Source organism: Eublepharis macularius, chromosome 15 (assembly GCF_028583425.1).
Source record: "Eublepharis macularius isolate TG4126 chromosome 15, MPM_Emac_v1.0, whole genome shotgun sequence".
In the NCBI taxonomy this organism is placed as follows: domain Eukaryota; kingdom Metazoa; phylum Chordata; class Lepidosauria; order Squamata; family Eublepharidae; genus Eublepharis; species Eublepharis macularius.
The window spans coordinates 58244444-58258431 of NC_072804.1; the positions used below are offsets into that span (position 1 = coordinate 58244444).

The following is a 13988-nucleotide window of genomic DNA, read 5'->3' on the forward strand; positions in this document are numbered from 1 at the left end:
CTCCCCACACCACAGGAGAACGTGCAGGAGAGGGAAGGTCCAGCGGCACCATGCTGGTGACCACAAGAGGACTGCCCCTCACCTTCATTCTCTGTACAATCTCTTTGATGTCATCTGGGTTGCTCTCCAGGGCCCGGACACAGATGTGGTCCCCACGACCGTAGAAGATCTTGATGGCAAGAGAGTCTAGTGTCCAACCAATCACATCAGCACAAAAGCAGTTGAACACCACTTCTTTGGTGCCCGCGTCCAAGAGAACAACAAACTCATTCGAGATGCCCAGGACACACTCCACTTCTGCCCCTTGGGAATAATCCTGGGCCAGGACTCTCCACGCAATCGCCCCCGTGCTGTACTGCTCGGCCCCCACCCGGGCTTTCGCCTTCTCCTTCTTCTTGGATGCCAGTGAGATCAGGTTGAACTTCCCCGTGGAGTCGATGGGTGTGCTGGTGACACAGTTCTCAGCCAGATCTTTCAAGTATTCTTGGCGCGTGCGCGTGGCCATCGTGTGAAACTTGTCTGACTTTTGGGCTGCGTTCTCAGCGTTGATCACCTTGGCCAGCAGGAAATCTCGGAAGACATCTGATTTGCGGAAAGTGGCTCTGCTTGGGATGGCTGGTCCAAAGGGTGGGACGTCTTTGGAGCGGGTCACAGCCACACTTGGGACAAGAGAAATGCACTTGATATAATCAAGGGAACCCTACGTAACGTGCCTGCGCAGTTCTCCCTGCCTCAAACTCTAGAGGTATCTGAGAGACCACCACCTTCTACTGCTTTCCTTCAGGTATGCCAGGAATGTCCGTCTTCTTGAAGGTCAAATCTAAAGAGCAGGGATACGAAGAGGTGTTCTCGGGGAATACCCCGCAGGTGGAAATCTCTTTCTGAGAAGATTCATCATGATCCGAACATGACCCCAATCGGAAGTTTTGTTTGGGCTGAGCTTCAGTGGATGGGGCACCTTGTCCTGCTACCTGATCATCATCAGCCCCAGGGATTGGCGGGGGGGGGGGGATGTGAGAGATCAGAATGCCCTGGAAGCCGAGCCCTTGGGATGCAGCAAGGGGCCAAGCGCTGGGCAGAGGGAGGCGTCTCACTCAAGCTGGGCAGAGGCACCAGACCTTCCCAGAGGGCGAGCTTTTCCTCCAGGCAGTATGGCACACAGCCCTGCTGCCTGCAGTGCGGTGGGCGGCTACACTTCACAAGCCTTTCTCGACAGCGGCACAGCAATGGCCCCATGCGTGTACCTCTTTGCTGGCGATCCGTGTGTTTAGAAGGGCCTGGCTTTGTGGTTTGCCAGTGCTTGGTTCTGACTCTTTGCTCCCATCCCTGTGGCTGCTTGCAAGCTGTCTACATCTGGCAGGGGGGGGCAGGGGGGGGAAATCACTGCTAGATTGATAAACGCAGAGTGGGGAGGGCAGGGCCCTTCTCACCTGTAGCAAGCGTTCTCCGTACAGGGATTCTGGGCACGGACGATGACGAAGACATGCTGGAAATGGGAGCGGATATTCTGGGGGGTGAAGGGCTCTGCCCCCGGCTCCTGGAAGATGATGGTGACAATGTCGTTTCCAATGTGCCTCTTCCTGAGCAACTAGCAATAGAAGAAAAAAAACGTTAGGGAGCCACATAACTTGGCCCGCAGCCACGTCCTCTGGGCTGTCAGGGAGCAGCAGCCTGGTCCAGCACGGGGCCCGTTACCTGCTGCCGATTGTTGGGGGTGTAGGGGAGCATCGTCGAAACGTGGAACATGATCTCGTAGCCCTGGTAGGTGGTGTAGAGGGAGTGGGTCCCCGTAGAGTCAGCTGCAAGGCAAAGCAGTGGCCCAGAGCGCAGTCAGGGAAGTCCTGGCAGTGGCCTCCCGCCCAGAGCAGCCGCCGCCGCCACCGCCGCCGCCGCTGGGGACCCCCCTCCCCCCTCCCCCCTGGCAGAGACCCACTTTTGGTGTCCAGCTGGGCGGCGTACTTGCTGAAGCCCCGGAGGCACACCTTCTCCCCAAGCAGCGCCAGGAACTCCTCTAAGGCCGGCCCGGCCACCTCGTTGTTGTACATCTCCTCCTCCGAGCTCTGACCGGCCTTGCAGTACAGAATGCCCACCTTGTGCTTCTGGCAGAGCTGCAGAGACAGGCGGGAGCCCACTCCTCGTGTGAGAGGCACCCAGCGGGAGGACGGCCGCTCCAGCCCCCTAGGCTGAATTCAGCTTCCCCCCCCCGCCCCCCAAGGGGCACATCCAGTCCAGCTTCAGGGGACCAGAGGTGGGAAAGGGGCAGATGCAAAAGGAGAGAGATCACGAGGGGCACTGGCTGCGGACTCATCCATGGGCCAGGTAACCCCACGGAAGGGGGGCCCAACCTCTTCCAAGGGGCATCTGTCCCGACCTCCACCCCCCGCCACTCGATCGCTCACCCCTTGCTCATCCAGCTTCCGCAGCTGCTCCGTCACTTTGGGCACGTTCAGGGCCAGCCGCAAGCAGTGGATATTCAGCTCAGGGACCACGTACTCCAGTGCATCCTTGAGAGGCAGCCCACGGACAGTGCCGGGCTTGGTGGTGGTGGGCGTGGCATCCTCCAGAACAGACCCCCGAAGGGTCGTCAGCTGTGGGGCAGATGGAGAGGGTGTCACAGGAGCCTCCCCCGGGCAGAGGAGCAGGAAGTCAGCGCCACTCATAGCTAGCAAGCAGCCCTTAGCATGTTCCCCCTGCTCTTCCTCCACCACTGCAGAGCCTCAAAGCCCAAGAGCTAAGCTGGCCCACCGGGGCAGGCCCTCTGAGGCAGAGGCAGAGGGGTGCCGCGCTGGGTCGAGGATGGGGTTCCCAGAAGACAGGCTGGAGCAAACCCCAGCAGCACTGAAGCCAGCACTCCTGAGGAATCCATAGGCGGCACCAGGAGCACTTTAGCCTCCGGCTGCTGCTGCAAAACGGAGAGCGAAGGCGCACACGGGGGGGGGGGGGGGGGGACGGACACCCAGCCATTAAGAGAGCAGCGTGGACCATCGAGACCAGTCCCTCGGCCTCCCTCCCTCGGGGGGCTTCCCAAGAAAAGCTCAGCCAAAGCTGCTATGGGGAGACATTTTTAAGCAATTTTAAGCAATCAGCTTGAGGAGAGGTGATGCGAAGGGACACCACAGAAGCAGGAGAAACACAAAGGATGGAAATGGCCTCACCGCAGGCCAGGCCACCTCTGCAGGGTTCTGCACGGGGGGCCCAAAGCCCCTTCAGCGGCACAGAGCAACAGGCACCTACCTCGCTGGTGCGGAAGATAATCCTGTACTGGTACTGAGGCCCGTGCTCCCGGTGGTCCTCCAGTTTCTCACGCCTGAGGCTGACGGCCACGGGCCCCAGCCTCTCATCCACCCCAAAGTAGTTGGAATGCTCTGGGGAAAGAGGGGGGAGGCTGCTATTTTGAGGGGGGGGCAGCAAGCCCCCCCCCACTCCCCGCATGCAGACAAGAGATCTCAGGCTCTGCAGCGCGGAGGGAGGGGTCAGGCTTCGTGGTCAGGCTCTGCCACCCCCTGGGCGCTCGCTCCCTCGCAGAGGAAGGCTCTGCCCACTCAGGGAGGCCCTTCCTAGGCAAAGCTCAACCCCTGGGGGAGGGGCAGTTGCTGGCGGCTCCCTGCACCTCTGTCCCCTTCCCCTCTAGCTCAGCTGCTGTCGCTCCCCCCAACCCAAACCCTCTCTTGTGCCCCTCCAGATGGCCCCCGCCCCTCCCCAAGGTCCAGCTTCCCAGCTTTTGCTCCGCTGCCCTCCAACTCCTCTCGCTTGAGTCGGCACTGCAGCCCAGCCCAGCCCAGCCACGCCGCTGCTTCCTGCCAGACGGCACACGCCACCAGAGGTGCCTGTGTTCATGGCAGCAGCATGCGAGTCTGGAGGCAGGGCGCAGTGGCACGCTGAAGAGACGGGGAGGGCAGAAAAGGGCTCGACCCCTCCTCATGCACGGCAGCCCCCTCCGCTTCTCCCCACCCCAGAGCTCACAGAGGCCCAGGCCACTCACCTTTGCCACAGAAATAGTCCTGGTAGTAGCGGGCCCCCAGGTCCGCGTGCTCCATGCTATACTGTTTCAGCCTGCTGACGTTTTGCTGCTGCTCCTTGGGGACCTCCAACACAGAGATGCTGGCATTAGTGCAGTACACGACAGGACCGACCTCTGCCGGGCTGCCCTCGCCACCCCCTGCACGGCCTCCCGGGGAGCTGAGTGGGGAGGCCCTAGAGAAACTGACGTTGCGCTCTTGCATGCCACCAATCTCATTGCGGAAGTGAGGACAGCTGAGGAGAAGGTCGTTGCTCTTGTCGTCTCCCGGGTCATGTTCCAGGTTCTCCTTGTAGTTCAGCTCCTCAGCACTGAGGAAGGAGGCTGTGGGTTCGAGGCCTGCCGAGCCACAGGCCCGGGAGGCAGCGGAAGAGAGAGCAGATGCAGCGGAGGCCCCCGTGGCTGTGTTCCTCCTCTGCGCCACGTACACCCGCCTGGAGACCACCTCCTTGAGGTCGAAGAGCAGGCTCTGGACGTCATAGTGGGCAAAGCTCTTCGGGCACTGCCAGGCCCGGCCCCCTTCCTGGCCCTTGCCTTCCTCGGGCTCGGACACAGCCTTGCCAGCCTCGGCCTCGCTCCTTCCGCTGCGCAGCTTCCGGAAGATGGAGTCCCCCCCACCCACCTCTACTTTGGGACCCTTCTTGCGGGGCTTCTCCTGGGGCTGCAGGGAGAATTCGCCTCCCAGTAGGGCCAGGCCTCGAGGGTTCCTGGCTTCAGCCTGGCTGCTCCGGGGGCCCCTGCAAGACGCCAGTGGCTGGGGGGCAAGATTCCCACTGCGGAACGCATCCAGAATGTCACAGAAGCTCTGCTCAGACACGCCCTGGGCATCAATGGAGGAGGTGCTGCCGTACTCTCGGAAGAGGGGCAGGCCGCTGGCCAGCGTGCTCTCCTCCAAGCCCCACTCACTAAGAGTGATCTCGCTGCTGCTCCTATGGCGCAGCGGCAGGAACCCCCGGCCCGGAGATGACAGCCTGCTCTCCTGGAACTCGGCATCCCTGGACCTCCTCCTGGCCAGGTGCTGGAACCCTCGGAGCCCGGAGGGGAAGGCCCCGCTTGGAAGCTGGCTATTTGGGAAGCTCCGCGGCACGGAGGCCAGGGTCTCCAGGTTTTGGGATCCCCCCCCTCCAGTGGTGGGGATGGCAGCACCCTTCAGCCCTTCTCTCTTGGGGGGCCAGTCAGCAATCCTGGCCCGCACGCCCATTTTGGGCACGGCTGGGGTCGTGGGAGCTGGCCGAGAGGCAGCGGTGGTGTCAGCGTGCCTGATGCAGCCATTCTGAGCCCAGAATCCCAGAGAATGGTGATCGCCACCTTTTAAGCCTGGCCCCCCCACGTCGCTGCTCTCACGAACAGGTCGATGTGATGTCATAGTCCAAAGGCAGCGCTAACTCCTGCGCCCCGTGGGAAGGCTCCGCTCATCTCCATTGGGACATGCAGGCCTCAGCCACTGTGCGGAACGAAGGCGCTCTGAGCCACCAGCCGGCCACAGCCCACTGGAGGACCTGCCACTGGATGCCTCCCTCCTGCCATTGCCGCAGACGGTAATACTCAGGCGCCAACGTTGGAAGGACAAAGGTGAGGACTGGACCTGCTCCCCACGCTCCCAGCTACTCCAGAGACAGGACCTGTTGTCACAATTTCTGGGCCATCCTGAAAGAGAAGGGAAAACGGCGCCTTAACCAGAGAGTGGAGGACTCAGACCTGGCCGACTACAAGCCAACTCTCCTGAGCTGCCCAGCTGTGAGGACCTGCCTGCCCAGGGCTTGGGGCACAGGGGCCAGCCAATCCAAGAAAGCAAGCCCAGCTGTCACCTGGACAACATTTATGGTCACTGGATGCTACAGAAGGCAGGCAGAATCAGAAGGGGCAGGCGAAGATTGTGCAGCTCCCAATGCGACATTCAAACAAAAGCAAAATGCCAAGACTGAAGAGATGTCATCACGGCACTTTTTCCCAGTCATGGAGCCCTAGACAACAGCCAGAGCATCAGAGATGGGAAGCTTTGGGGAGGGAAGCAATTTCCCTAAGGATACGAAGAGAACCCAATCCAGCCCCCTTGCACTGCCTCGACAGGAACAGCCCACACACTTGCAATTAAGCTTCTGCCACCAGAAACCTGGAACGTGCCAGGAAACGTGGGCCTCTGGAGCCACCTGAGCATGGCGGGCAGCCACATGCAGGGGGATGCCAGAAAGATCCAAGGTGACTCTGCATGCATTTCAAGGGGCGGGGGGCACCAGCATCATACAGACTGTCATCAGTTTCAGACCCACCTGTCGCCAGGCTTGCCCCTTCTCAACCACATCAACCCCCTACCTCTCCGCCTGCTAAACCAGTCCTCCTGGCAAATCCTTGAAGAGGTGCTGTGCCACTTCTGAAGTCTGCACGGTACCCAATGCACTTATTCATTTACGTTTATCTCTACTACCTTTTAACTGTTTCTGGTCCCCCAAGTGGTTAACAACACAACTAAGAAACCATTAAAAGAATAAATGGAAGCCACTACACCCCCTGTAGCACCAACCTCAGGTGAGGAAATCAAAAGCCCTCCAGAACAGGAGCTCCTTAAACCACTCTGGAAAGTCCCACCGGGTGGTCTCTCTCAACCCCTGGAGGAGAGCGTCTGGAAAGAGGGTGGCGGGGAGGGGGGGCCTTCACACACACTCCCCCTGTGTCTGCAGCCAAGTGAGCTTCGCTGTGGCTCCTGAAGGAAGGCCCTCGGCAGTCGGGCAGTCCGGGCGGGGAGGGCCTTCCAGGCACAAGCAAGCTACGGCTTTAAAGGAGGGCGGGGCCTGGAGACGAGCAGGAAGCAGAGACGGCACGGCACGGGGCTCGCTACGACCACAGTGCCCCTCGCGAGCATAGCAAGCCTGCGCCCTGCCATCGATGTGGACTGTCACTTCGTCTCCGGGCCCACCAGAAGCGGTCTCAAGGACCCCCGGATGCCTCACGTTATGCCAGGCTAGTCCCACAAAGAGAATGAAACCACACTCGACTTCCAGTTTGGATTCTTGGCGGTCTGAAGCAGCCTAAGACTCGGGCTGTCCGAGACACTGTTTTTTTTGGAAAGCGAGGCGCTCCAACGCCCGTTTCCACCCCAACTTCAGGGAGAAGTTGGGCTCGAACGCTGCGCACCCCCGAGAGCGTGTGATCTCGGTGAGGGAGGGGGTTCTGAACCAAGGACTCCCACCACCACCTTGAGGTCCCCTCGGAGAAGGGCGAGCTTCTCTCTCTGCAGTGCCTCAGGAGTCATTAAATTGGCATAAGATCGTCAGAACCAAGCTTCAGCGACGGCTTTTACCAAAGAATAAGCAAAGGAAACAACACAGACAACCCGCAGAATCGGCAACGGTAAAGATCGTTATCGGACTTTTAAAAACGGAACGGCAGTAAAAAGACCAAGGGAAAACAAAGTAATGGACAGAATATAAAAGAAGAGACGCTTAGTAATGGAAGCAGAGTAAAATTGAAGACGCTGGGGAAGTAAATAAGGACTAAAAATTTGAAAAGAAAAATTGTTTATACTTACTGCGGTTAGAATTGAGATAACCAGCATGAGAAAGCAGAGGGGGGACTGGAGAAACGTCGCGAAACGGGAAGTTAACAGCAGAGCAGACAACTGGATTCCTAGCAAGGACAGCAAAGTGAAAGGGAAGAGGATTGATGGAAAAAGGAAGCAAAATAAGTACACCACTGGGAGGCAACAAAGGTAACAGGAAGTGCGCCATCTTAAGTAAGGTACAAAGTTAAACCAGAAATCATAGAGACGTTGCAATGGTACCATAGAGAAAAAACACCCGACATTTTGGATTTTAAAAAGGCTCCCCCCCCCTTTTCTTTAAGAAATTTTAAGAAAAGGCGAGGTTTAAACGATTCAACACGGATTTGAGGGAAAGAGCAGACACATGCGGAAAGGCTCAAAACCGAGCCCCACAATGGCCGGGGGGGAAGGAGCAGACAAGGAATGGCAAATTTCGGTGGATGCTGCGATTGAAGGACTGGGGGAAAAAGTGGCAGAGAATCACAAAGAGTTGTTACAGAAGATGCAAGAAATGTGGGCAAAGGATTTTAAAGAGATGAGAGATGTTGTTCAAGCCGATGTAGCTGCACTGGCAAAAAAGATAGAGGGAGTAAAGGAAGATTTGCAAGTGACAACTGAAAAAGTGGAGCAGGTGGAACAAAAGACAAATGACATAAATGCAGAAATGAAACATGAAAATCAAGTGATTCAGACAAGAGTGGCAAAGATGGAGTGCAAGGCGACGGAAAAGCAGTTAAGATTTCGTGGCATTCAGGAATCTGAGACTCAAACCACACAAGAACAGATGACAGAGATATTGGCAGAATTTTCAGGGAAAGAGAAGGATGAAATAACAGCAAATATGGATTTGGCGTACAGAATCAATTCGGCTTTTGCACAACAGAGAAAGCTACCAAGAGATATTATTGTGCAATTAGTGACAAAGAGAAGGCAGGAAGAGATACTTAAGAGGCATTTTGAAAAACCTCTAATAAAGGAGGGGAGCAGAATTAAGATCATGAAAGAAGTCCCAAAACGGATTCTCCAAGAGCGGAAAAAATATAGGGAATTGACCCAGAAACTAAGAGACAAAGACATCAGATATAGATGGGAAATTCCAGAAGGTCTAAGCTTTTATTACAAAGCCTCGAGAATTATCATCAAAACAAAGGAGCAAATGGAAAAAATTTTACAGGAAAATGCAGAGGACTTTCCTGGACTATTAAAAATGTAAAATATGGAGTACAAATTAATATCGTGGAATGTGAATGGACTAAACTCACCTCAAAAGAGAAAGACAATTTTTCATTGGCTAAAGAAGCAAAATTGTAATATAGTATGTCTACAAGAGACACACATTAAAGATAAAGATATAAAATATTTAAAAAACAAACAATTGGGGAAAGAATATATATCAGCATCTAAACAAAAGAAGAAAGGAGTAGTGATTTATGTAAAGGAGGCTGTAGAATCAAAATTAATTTTTCAGGATCAAGATGGAAGATATGTGGCCGTGGAAATAAATATAAATACGAAAAAAAATATTGGTAATAGCTCTCTATGCGCCAAATGGAGCAAAAGACCAATTTTTTAAAGATTTATTGAATAAATTAGACCAGGATGTATTTGATCAGATGATATTGGTTGGAGATTTCAATGGTGTGGTGGACTTGCAATTAGACAAGAAAGCAAAAACAACCGTTAAAAAATCAGGGAAGCTACCAAAAACTTTTTTTGAACTAGTTCAACAAGAACATTTGGAAGACGTATGGAGAAAAGAAAATCCAAAAAGTACTGAATTTACATATTACTCCGCGAGGCACTTATCATTTTCACGTATTGATATGATTTGGGTAACAAAAGATTTGACTCTATTGACAAAAAAGTGGAAATCTTACCAAAGGTGAGCGCAGGCCACAATCCAATGTTATGGAAATGGACAATAGGTCGAAGAAAATTTAGATGGAGAATAAATGAGGATTTATTACAAAATCAGGAAAATTTGAAGTATTTGAAAGAAGAAGAAGAAACTAAGCAATTTTTTTGTAACAAATAACAACAATGAAGTCTCAACCTATAAGGCTGTAATGAGAGGAAATTTAACCTTACTTAACAGTAAAGATAAGAAAAGAAAGCAGGAGAAATGGCAAGAAATTCAAGAAAAAATATATTAAAAAGAACAATTGAAGAAAAGACCAGGAAAAAAGTCGATTATACAGGAAATTAAAATATTGCAGGATCAAATAACAGCCATTAGTAATAAAGAGCTAGAAGGGAAGTTAAAGACATTAAAGCAGAAGTCATTTGAAGGAGCAAATAAACCAGGAAAGTATTTAGCCTGGCAACTGAAAAGAAGGAAGGAAATGAAAATTATTAATACAATAATGGAGGAAGGTAAAGAATTGAAAGATCGTCGAAGGCTTTCACGGCCGGAGAACGATGGCTGTTGTGGGTTTTCCGGGCTGTATTGCCGTGGTCTTGGCATTGTAGTTCCTGACGTTTCGCCAGCAGCTGTGGCTGGCATCTTCAGAGGTGTAGCACCAAAAGACAGAGATCTCTCAGTGTCACAGTGTGGAAAAGATGTAGGTCATTTGTAGGTCACTCAGGAGGGGTGGGGTTGAGCTGAGTCATCCTGTAAGAGTTTCCCCGGGTGTGGAATGCTAATGGCGGGAGGCTTCACTGTATCCTGAGGAGGTTCTTTTGCATATGGATTGGGGCTTGATGTGCTAATCTTCTCTGCAGGGCTATTGTCAAGGATAGAATGTTTTGTTAGCCTGGTGTTTTTCAGAACTGGAAACCATGCTCTGTTCATTCTTAAGGTTTCTTCTTTCCTGTTGAAGTTTTGCTTATGCTTGTGAATTTCAATGGCTTCCCTGTGCAGTCTGACAAAGTAGTTGGAAGTGTTGTCCAGTATTTTGGTGTCCTGGAATAAGATACTGTGCCCTGTTTGAGTTAGGCTATGTTCTGCCACTGCTGATTTTTCAGGTTGTCCAAGTCTGCAGTGTCTTTCATGTTCTTTTATTCTTGTCTGGATGCTACGCTTTGTGGTCCCGATGTAAACTTGTCCACAGCTGCAGGGTATACGGTATACTCCTGCAGAGGTGAGGGGGTCTCTACTGTCTTTTGCTGATCGTAGCATCTGTTGTATTTTTCGGGTGGGTCTGAATACTGCTTGAAGGTTATGCTTTTTCGGTACTTACACAAAAACTCCAATCACCACCCCCGACAGAAAAGAGGCATAATGAAAACATTAGTGGATCGTGCAAGACGGATATGTGGGCCACACTTTCTCAATGAGGAAATTAATCATCTAAACCACGCACTGCAGGCAAATGGCTACTCCAGAAATGAAATCCAAAGAGCAATCAAACCCAGGATGAATCAAACAACCAAGGAAAAACAGTCTCCTACAGGAAAAGTGTTTTTGCCATATATCAAAGGAATTACTGATCAGATGGGAAAGCTTATGAAAAAGCATAACTTTCAAGCAGTATTCAGACCCACCCGAAAAATACAACAGATGCTACGATCAGCAAAAGACAGTAGAGACCCCCTCACCTCTGCAGGAGTATACCGTATACCCTGCAGCTGTGGACAAGTTTACATCGGGACCACAAAGCGTAGCATCCAGACAAGAATAAAAGAACATGAAAGATACTGCAGACTTGGACAACCTGAAAAATCAGCAATGGCTGAACATAGCCTAACACAAACAGGGCACAGTATCTTATTCCAGGACACCAAAATACTGGACAACACTTCCAACTACTTTGTCAGACTGCACAGGGAAGCCATTGAAATTCACAAGCATAAGCAAAACTTCAACAGGAAAGAACAAACCTTAAGAATGAACAGAGCATGGTTTCCAGTTCTGAAAAACACCAGGCTAACAAAACACTCTATACCCGACAATAGCCCTGCAGAGAAACGTCAAGCACCAATCCATATGCAAAAGAACAGTGAAGCCTCCCACCATTAGCATTCCACACCCTGGGAAACTCTTACAGGATGACTCAGGGAACAACTATGGAAATACCTTAAAAATATCAACTTGTACCAGTATTAAAGAGAACGGTTATAAAATGCTGTATAGATGGTACTTAACACCAAAAAAATTAGCCATAGCTAACAAACAGTTATCGAATAAATGTTGGAAATGTAAGGAGCGTGAAGGTTCTCTATTTCATATGTGGTGGACTTGCCAAAAGGCTAGAGACTTCTGGTCTAGAATTTGTGCTGAAATGTCTTTGATATTACAATACAATGTTGCTAAAAATCCAGAAATGTTATTACTATCTTTACATTTAGAAGATGTTAATAGAAATGATAAGATATTGTTGTATTATATGATAGTAGCAGCAAGAATTTTATATGCTCAATATTGGAAAAAAGAAGAAGTACCGAATATTGAAGAATGAACAAGGAAGCTGTTGTACATGGCCAAAATGGACAAATTAACTAGAAATCTGAAAGAGCAAGATCCAGAATTTGTTCTGGAAGACTGGAAGAAGTTTAAGAAATATTTGGAAAAGAAATGCGATGTTAAAGGACAATTGTGGTCTTTGGAGGGATTTTAAATTTTATTAAGTAAGATTTTAACGAAGGGAATATATATAAGATCTCTATCATGGGTAACATAATATAACTGTATTATAGTGAAATAATAATCTATATGAGTAAACTGGGGGTTCGAGTGTTGTTGGAAGTCAATAGAGAAAAGGGGGAGGGGAGGGGTGGGGTTATATGTTTAGAAAGGTTTAATTTGGATAAGTTGTATGTATTAACCAACTATTTTATATCACCTCATCCAATAAAATTTATTTAACGTAAGAGAATGAAACCATACTCAACTCTGAGTTCCCGATGGCTGGTAAAAGACATTGCAGGAAAACAGTCCCAGGGCAATGCAGAGTCCCAAAATGCTCCCAAGCTGCACAGCTGGCCTTCCCAGAACGGGTCAGATGCCACTCCCCACTCTCAGCACTTCTTCCTTGCCTGGAAGAAGTTCCAGCGCTTCACTCTCCTCACCCCTTTGCCCCGTCTCCTGCCTTTGCCTGGGGAATGGCCTGTGCCCCAGGGTGCCCCTGAAGTGCTGTGAGCCTCCAGGCTCGTGTTCTGCTCCTGGGAGCCCTCCAAGCTATGGCGGGAGGGTCGAAGGGATCAGAAGCAGGCCAAGGCTTGCAAAGCACACTGCTGGTCAGCAACAGAGCAGCTGCTCCAGAGACCACTTCCCAACGATGACTGTTCACACTCCCAACAGTTGGCGGGCCAGCTGGCAGGAACCTCGTACTCGCTTCTTGTGGGATGCAACCTCTTCTGTGCACAGGCAGAGCCAGTCATCACCCAGAAGCACATGCACGCGCGCAGACACTGAATGCTGACCTGGTAAGGGTCACCAACCCGCCCCCCGCCCCCCCCGGTTCAACCCTCTGGCTCACTCGCTGCTGCTCCCAGAATGGGCCATGCTTTGGGGACAGGCCACCTCTGAGGAGTGGAGGCCAAGGCACATGCTGATGCCAGCCCAGAACCAAGGGAGGCCGAGGCCCTGCTCATTCCCCCAGAGGCCTGGGTCCAGTCACAAGCAGGGAGGCCCTGTGCCCTTTGCACATATTACTGGGGCAACCACAGGTTCTCTCAACAACTTGACACCCATCTTTCCTACAAGGAACGGAGGCCAAGAGGCAGCAAGTGTCCCATGGCCACAAGAGGAACCCACACAGGCCATCTGGAAACTGCCCCGCAACATTCAAGTCTTGCTCCACTCTACCCACTAGACCCACTCAGAGGGCCTCTGTCTGTCTAAGGAATCTGTTCAGCTCTGTCTGTTGCATCTCACGGAGGATACTGAACGGCTGGAACAGCTGGCGAAAAGGGCAGGCCGGCTGCTCAAGGGGCACCTTCCCTAGAAGGAAAGCCCGGGAGTGCCAGGACCTTAAGAGGCAGGACAAGGACAGGTGAGAACTCAACCGAGCTTTTCTTCCTCTAATCTAAGGACTCTAATCTGGAGAGCCAGGCTTGTTTCCCCCCTCCTCCACTTGAAGCTGGCTGGGTGACCTTGGGCTAGTCACAGCTCTCTCAGAGCTCTCTCAGCCCCACCCACCTCACAGGGTGTTAGTTGTGGGGATAATAATGGCATACTTTGTAAACCGCTCTGAGTGGGCATTAAGTTGTCCTGAAGGGCGGTATATACATCGAATGTTATTATTATAATAATAATCACAGATGCCTCAAAGCAGCCGCCATCCGCCAGGCCCCTAGGGTACAGGCCCAGCCAAGGAGCCACACCACCTCCCACTCCTCTTCACAGCCACTGCACCCTCCCCGAAGAAAAGCCTCCAGGTTTCCCTAGGGCAGAACTGGCTGAACTGCAACAGAAAGCAGCTCTGCCCACTAGGCAGCAGCCTCGCTCTTTAGTGCCAGTGCTGTCGTGACCTGCAGGAGGTCGCTGCTCTC

At 52.1% G+C, this 13988-nt stretch overlaps 1 protein-coding gene across 9 annotated transcripts in view; it reads right to left on the minus strand.

Annotated features, from left to right (window-relative positions):
- Positions 1-13988, minus strand: part of SIPA1L3 (signal induced proliferation associated 1 like 3) — a 51414-nt gene that overhangs the window by 16586 nt on the left and 20840 nt on the right. For 8 of the 9 annotated variants that reach the window (XM_054998760.1, XM_054998759.1, XM_054998764.1 and 5 more), the window contains 7 exons: positions 3983-5665; positions 3235-3365; positions 2400-2588; positions 1934-2108; positions 1696-1799; positions 1431-1588; positions 83-659 (listed from right to left, as the gene is read on the minus strand). In XM_054998760.1, coding sequence (XP_054854735.1) covers positions 83-659; positions 1431-1588; positions 1696-1799; positions 1934-2108; positions 2400-2588; positions 3235-3365; positions 3983-5384 — 2736 coding nt within the window. In that variant the 5' untranslated portion in view covers positions 5385-5665. Of the gene's footprint in view, positions 1-82; positions 660-1430; positions 1589-1695; positions 1800-1933; positions 2109-2399; positions 2589-3234; positions 3366-3982; positions 5666-13988 lie in introns of those variants that run through there. The other variant, XM_054998765.1, reaches the window with a different exon arrangement.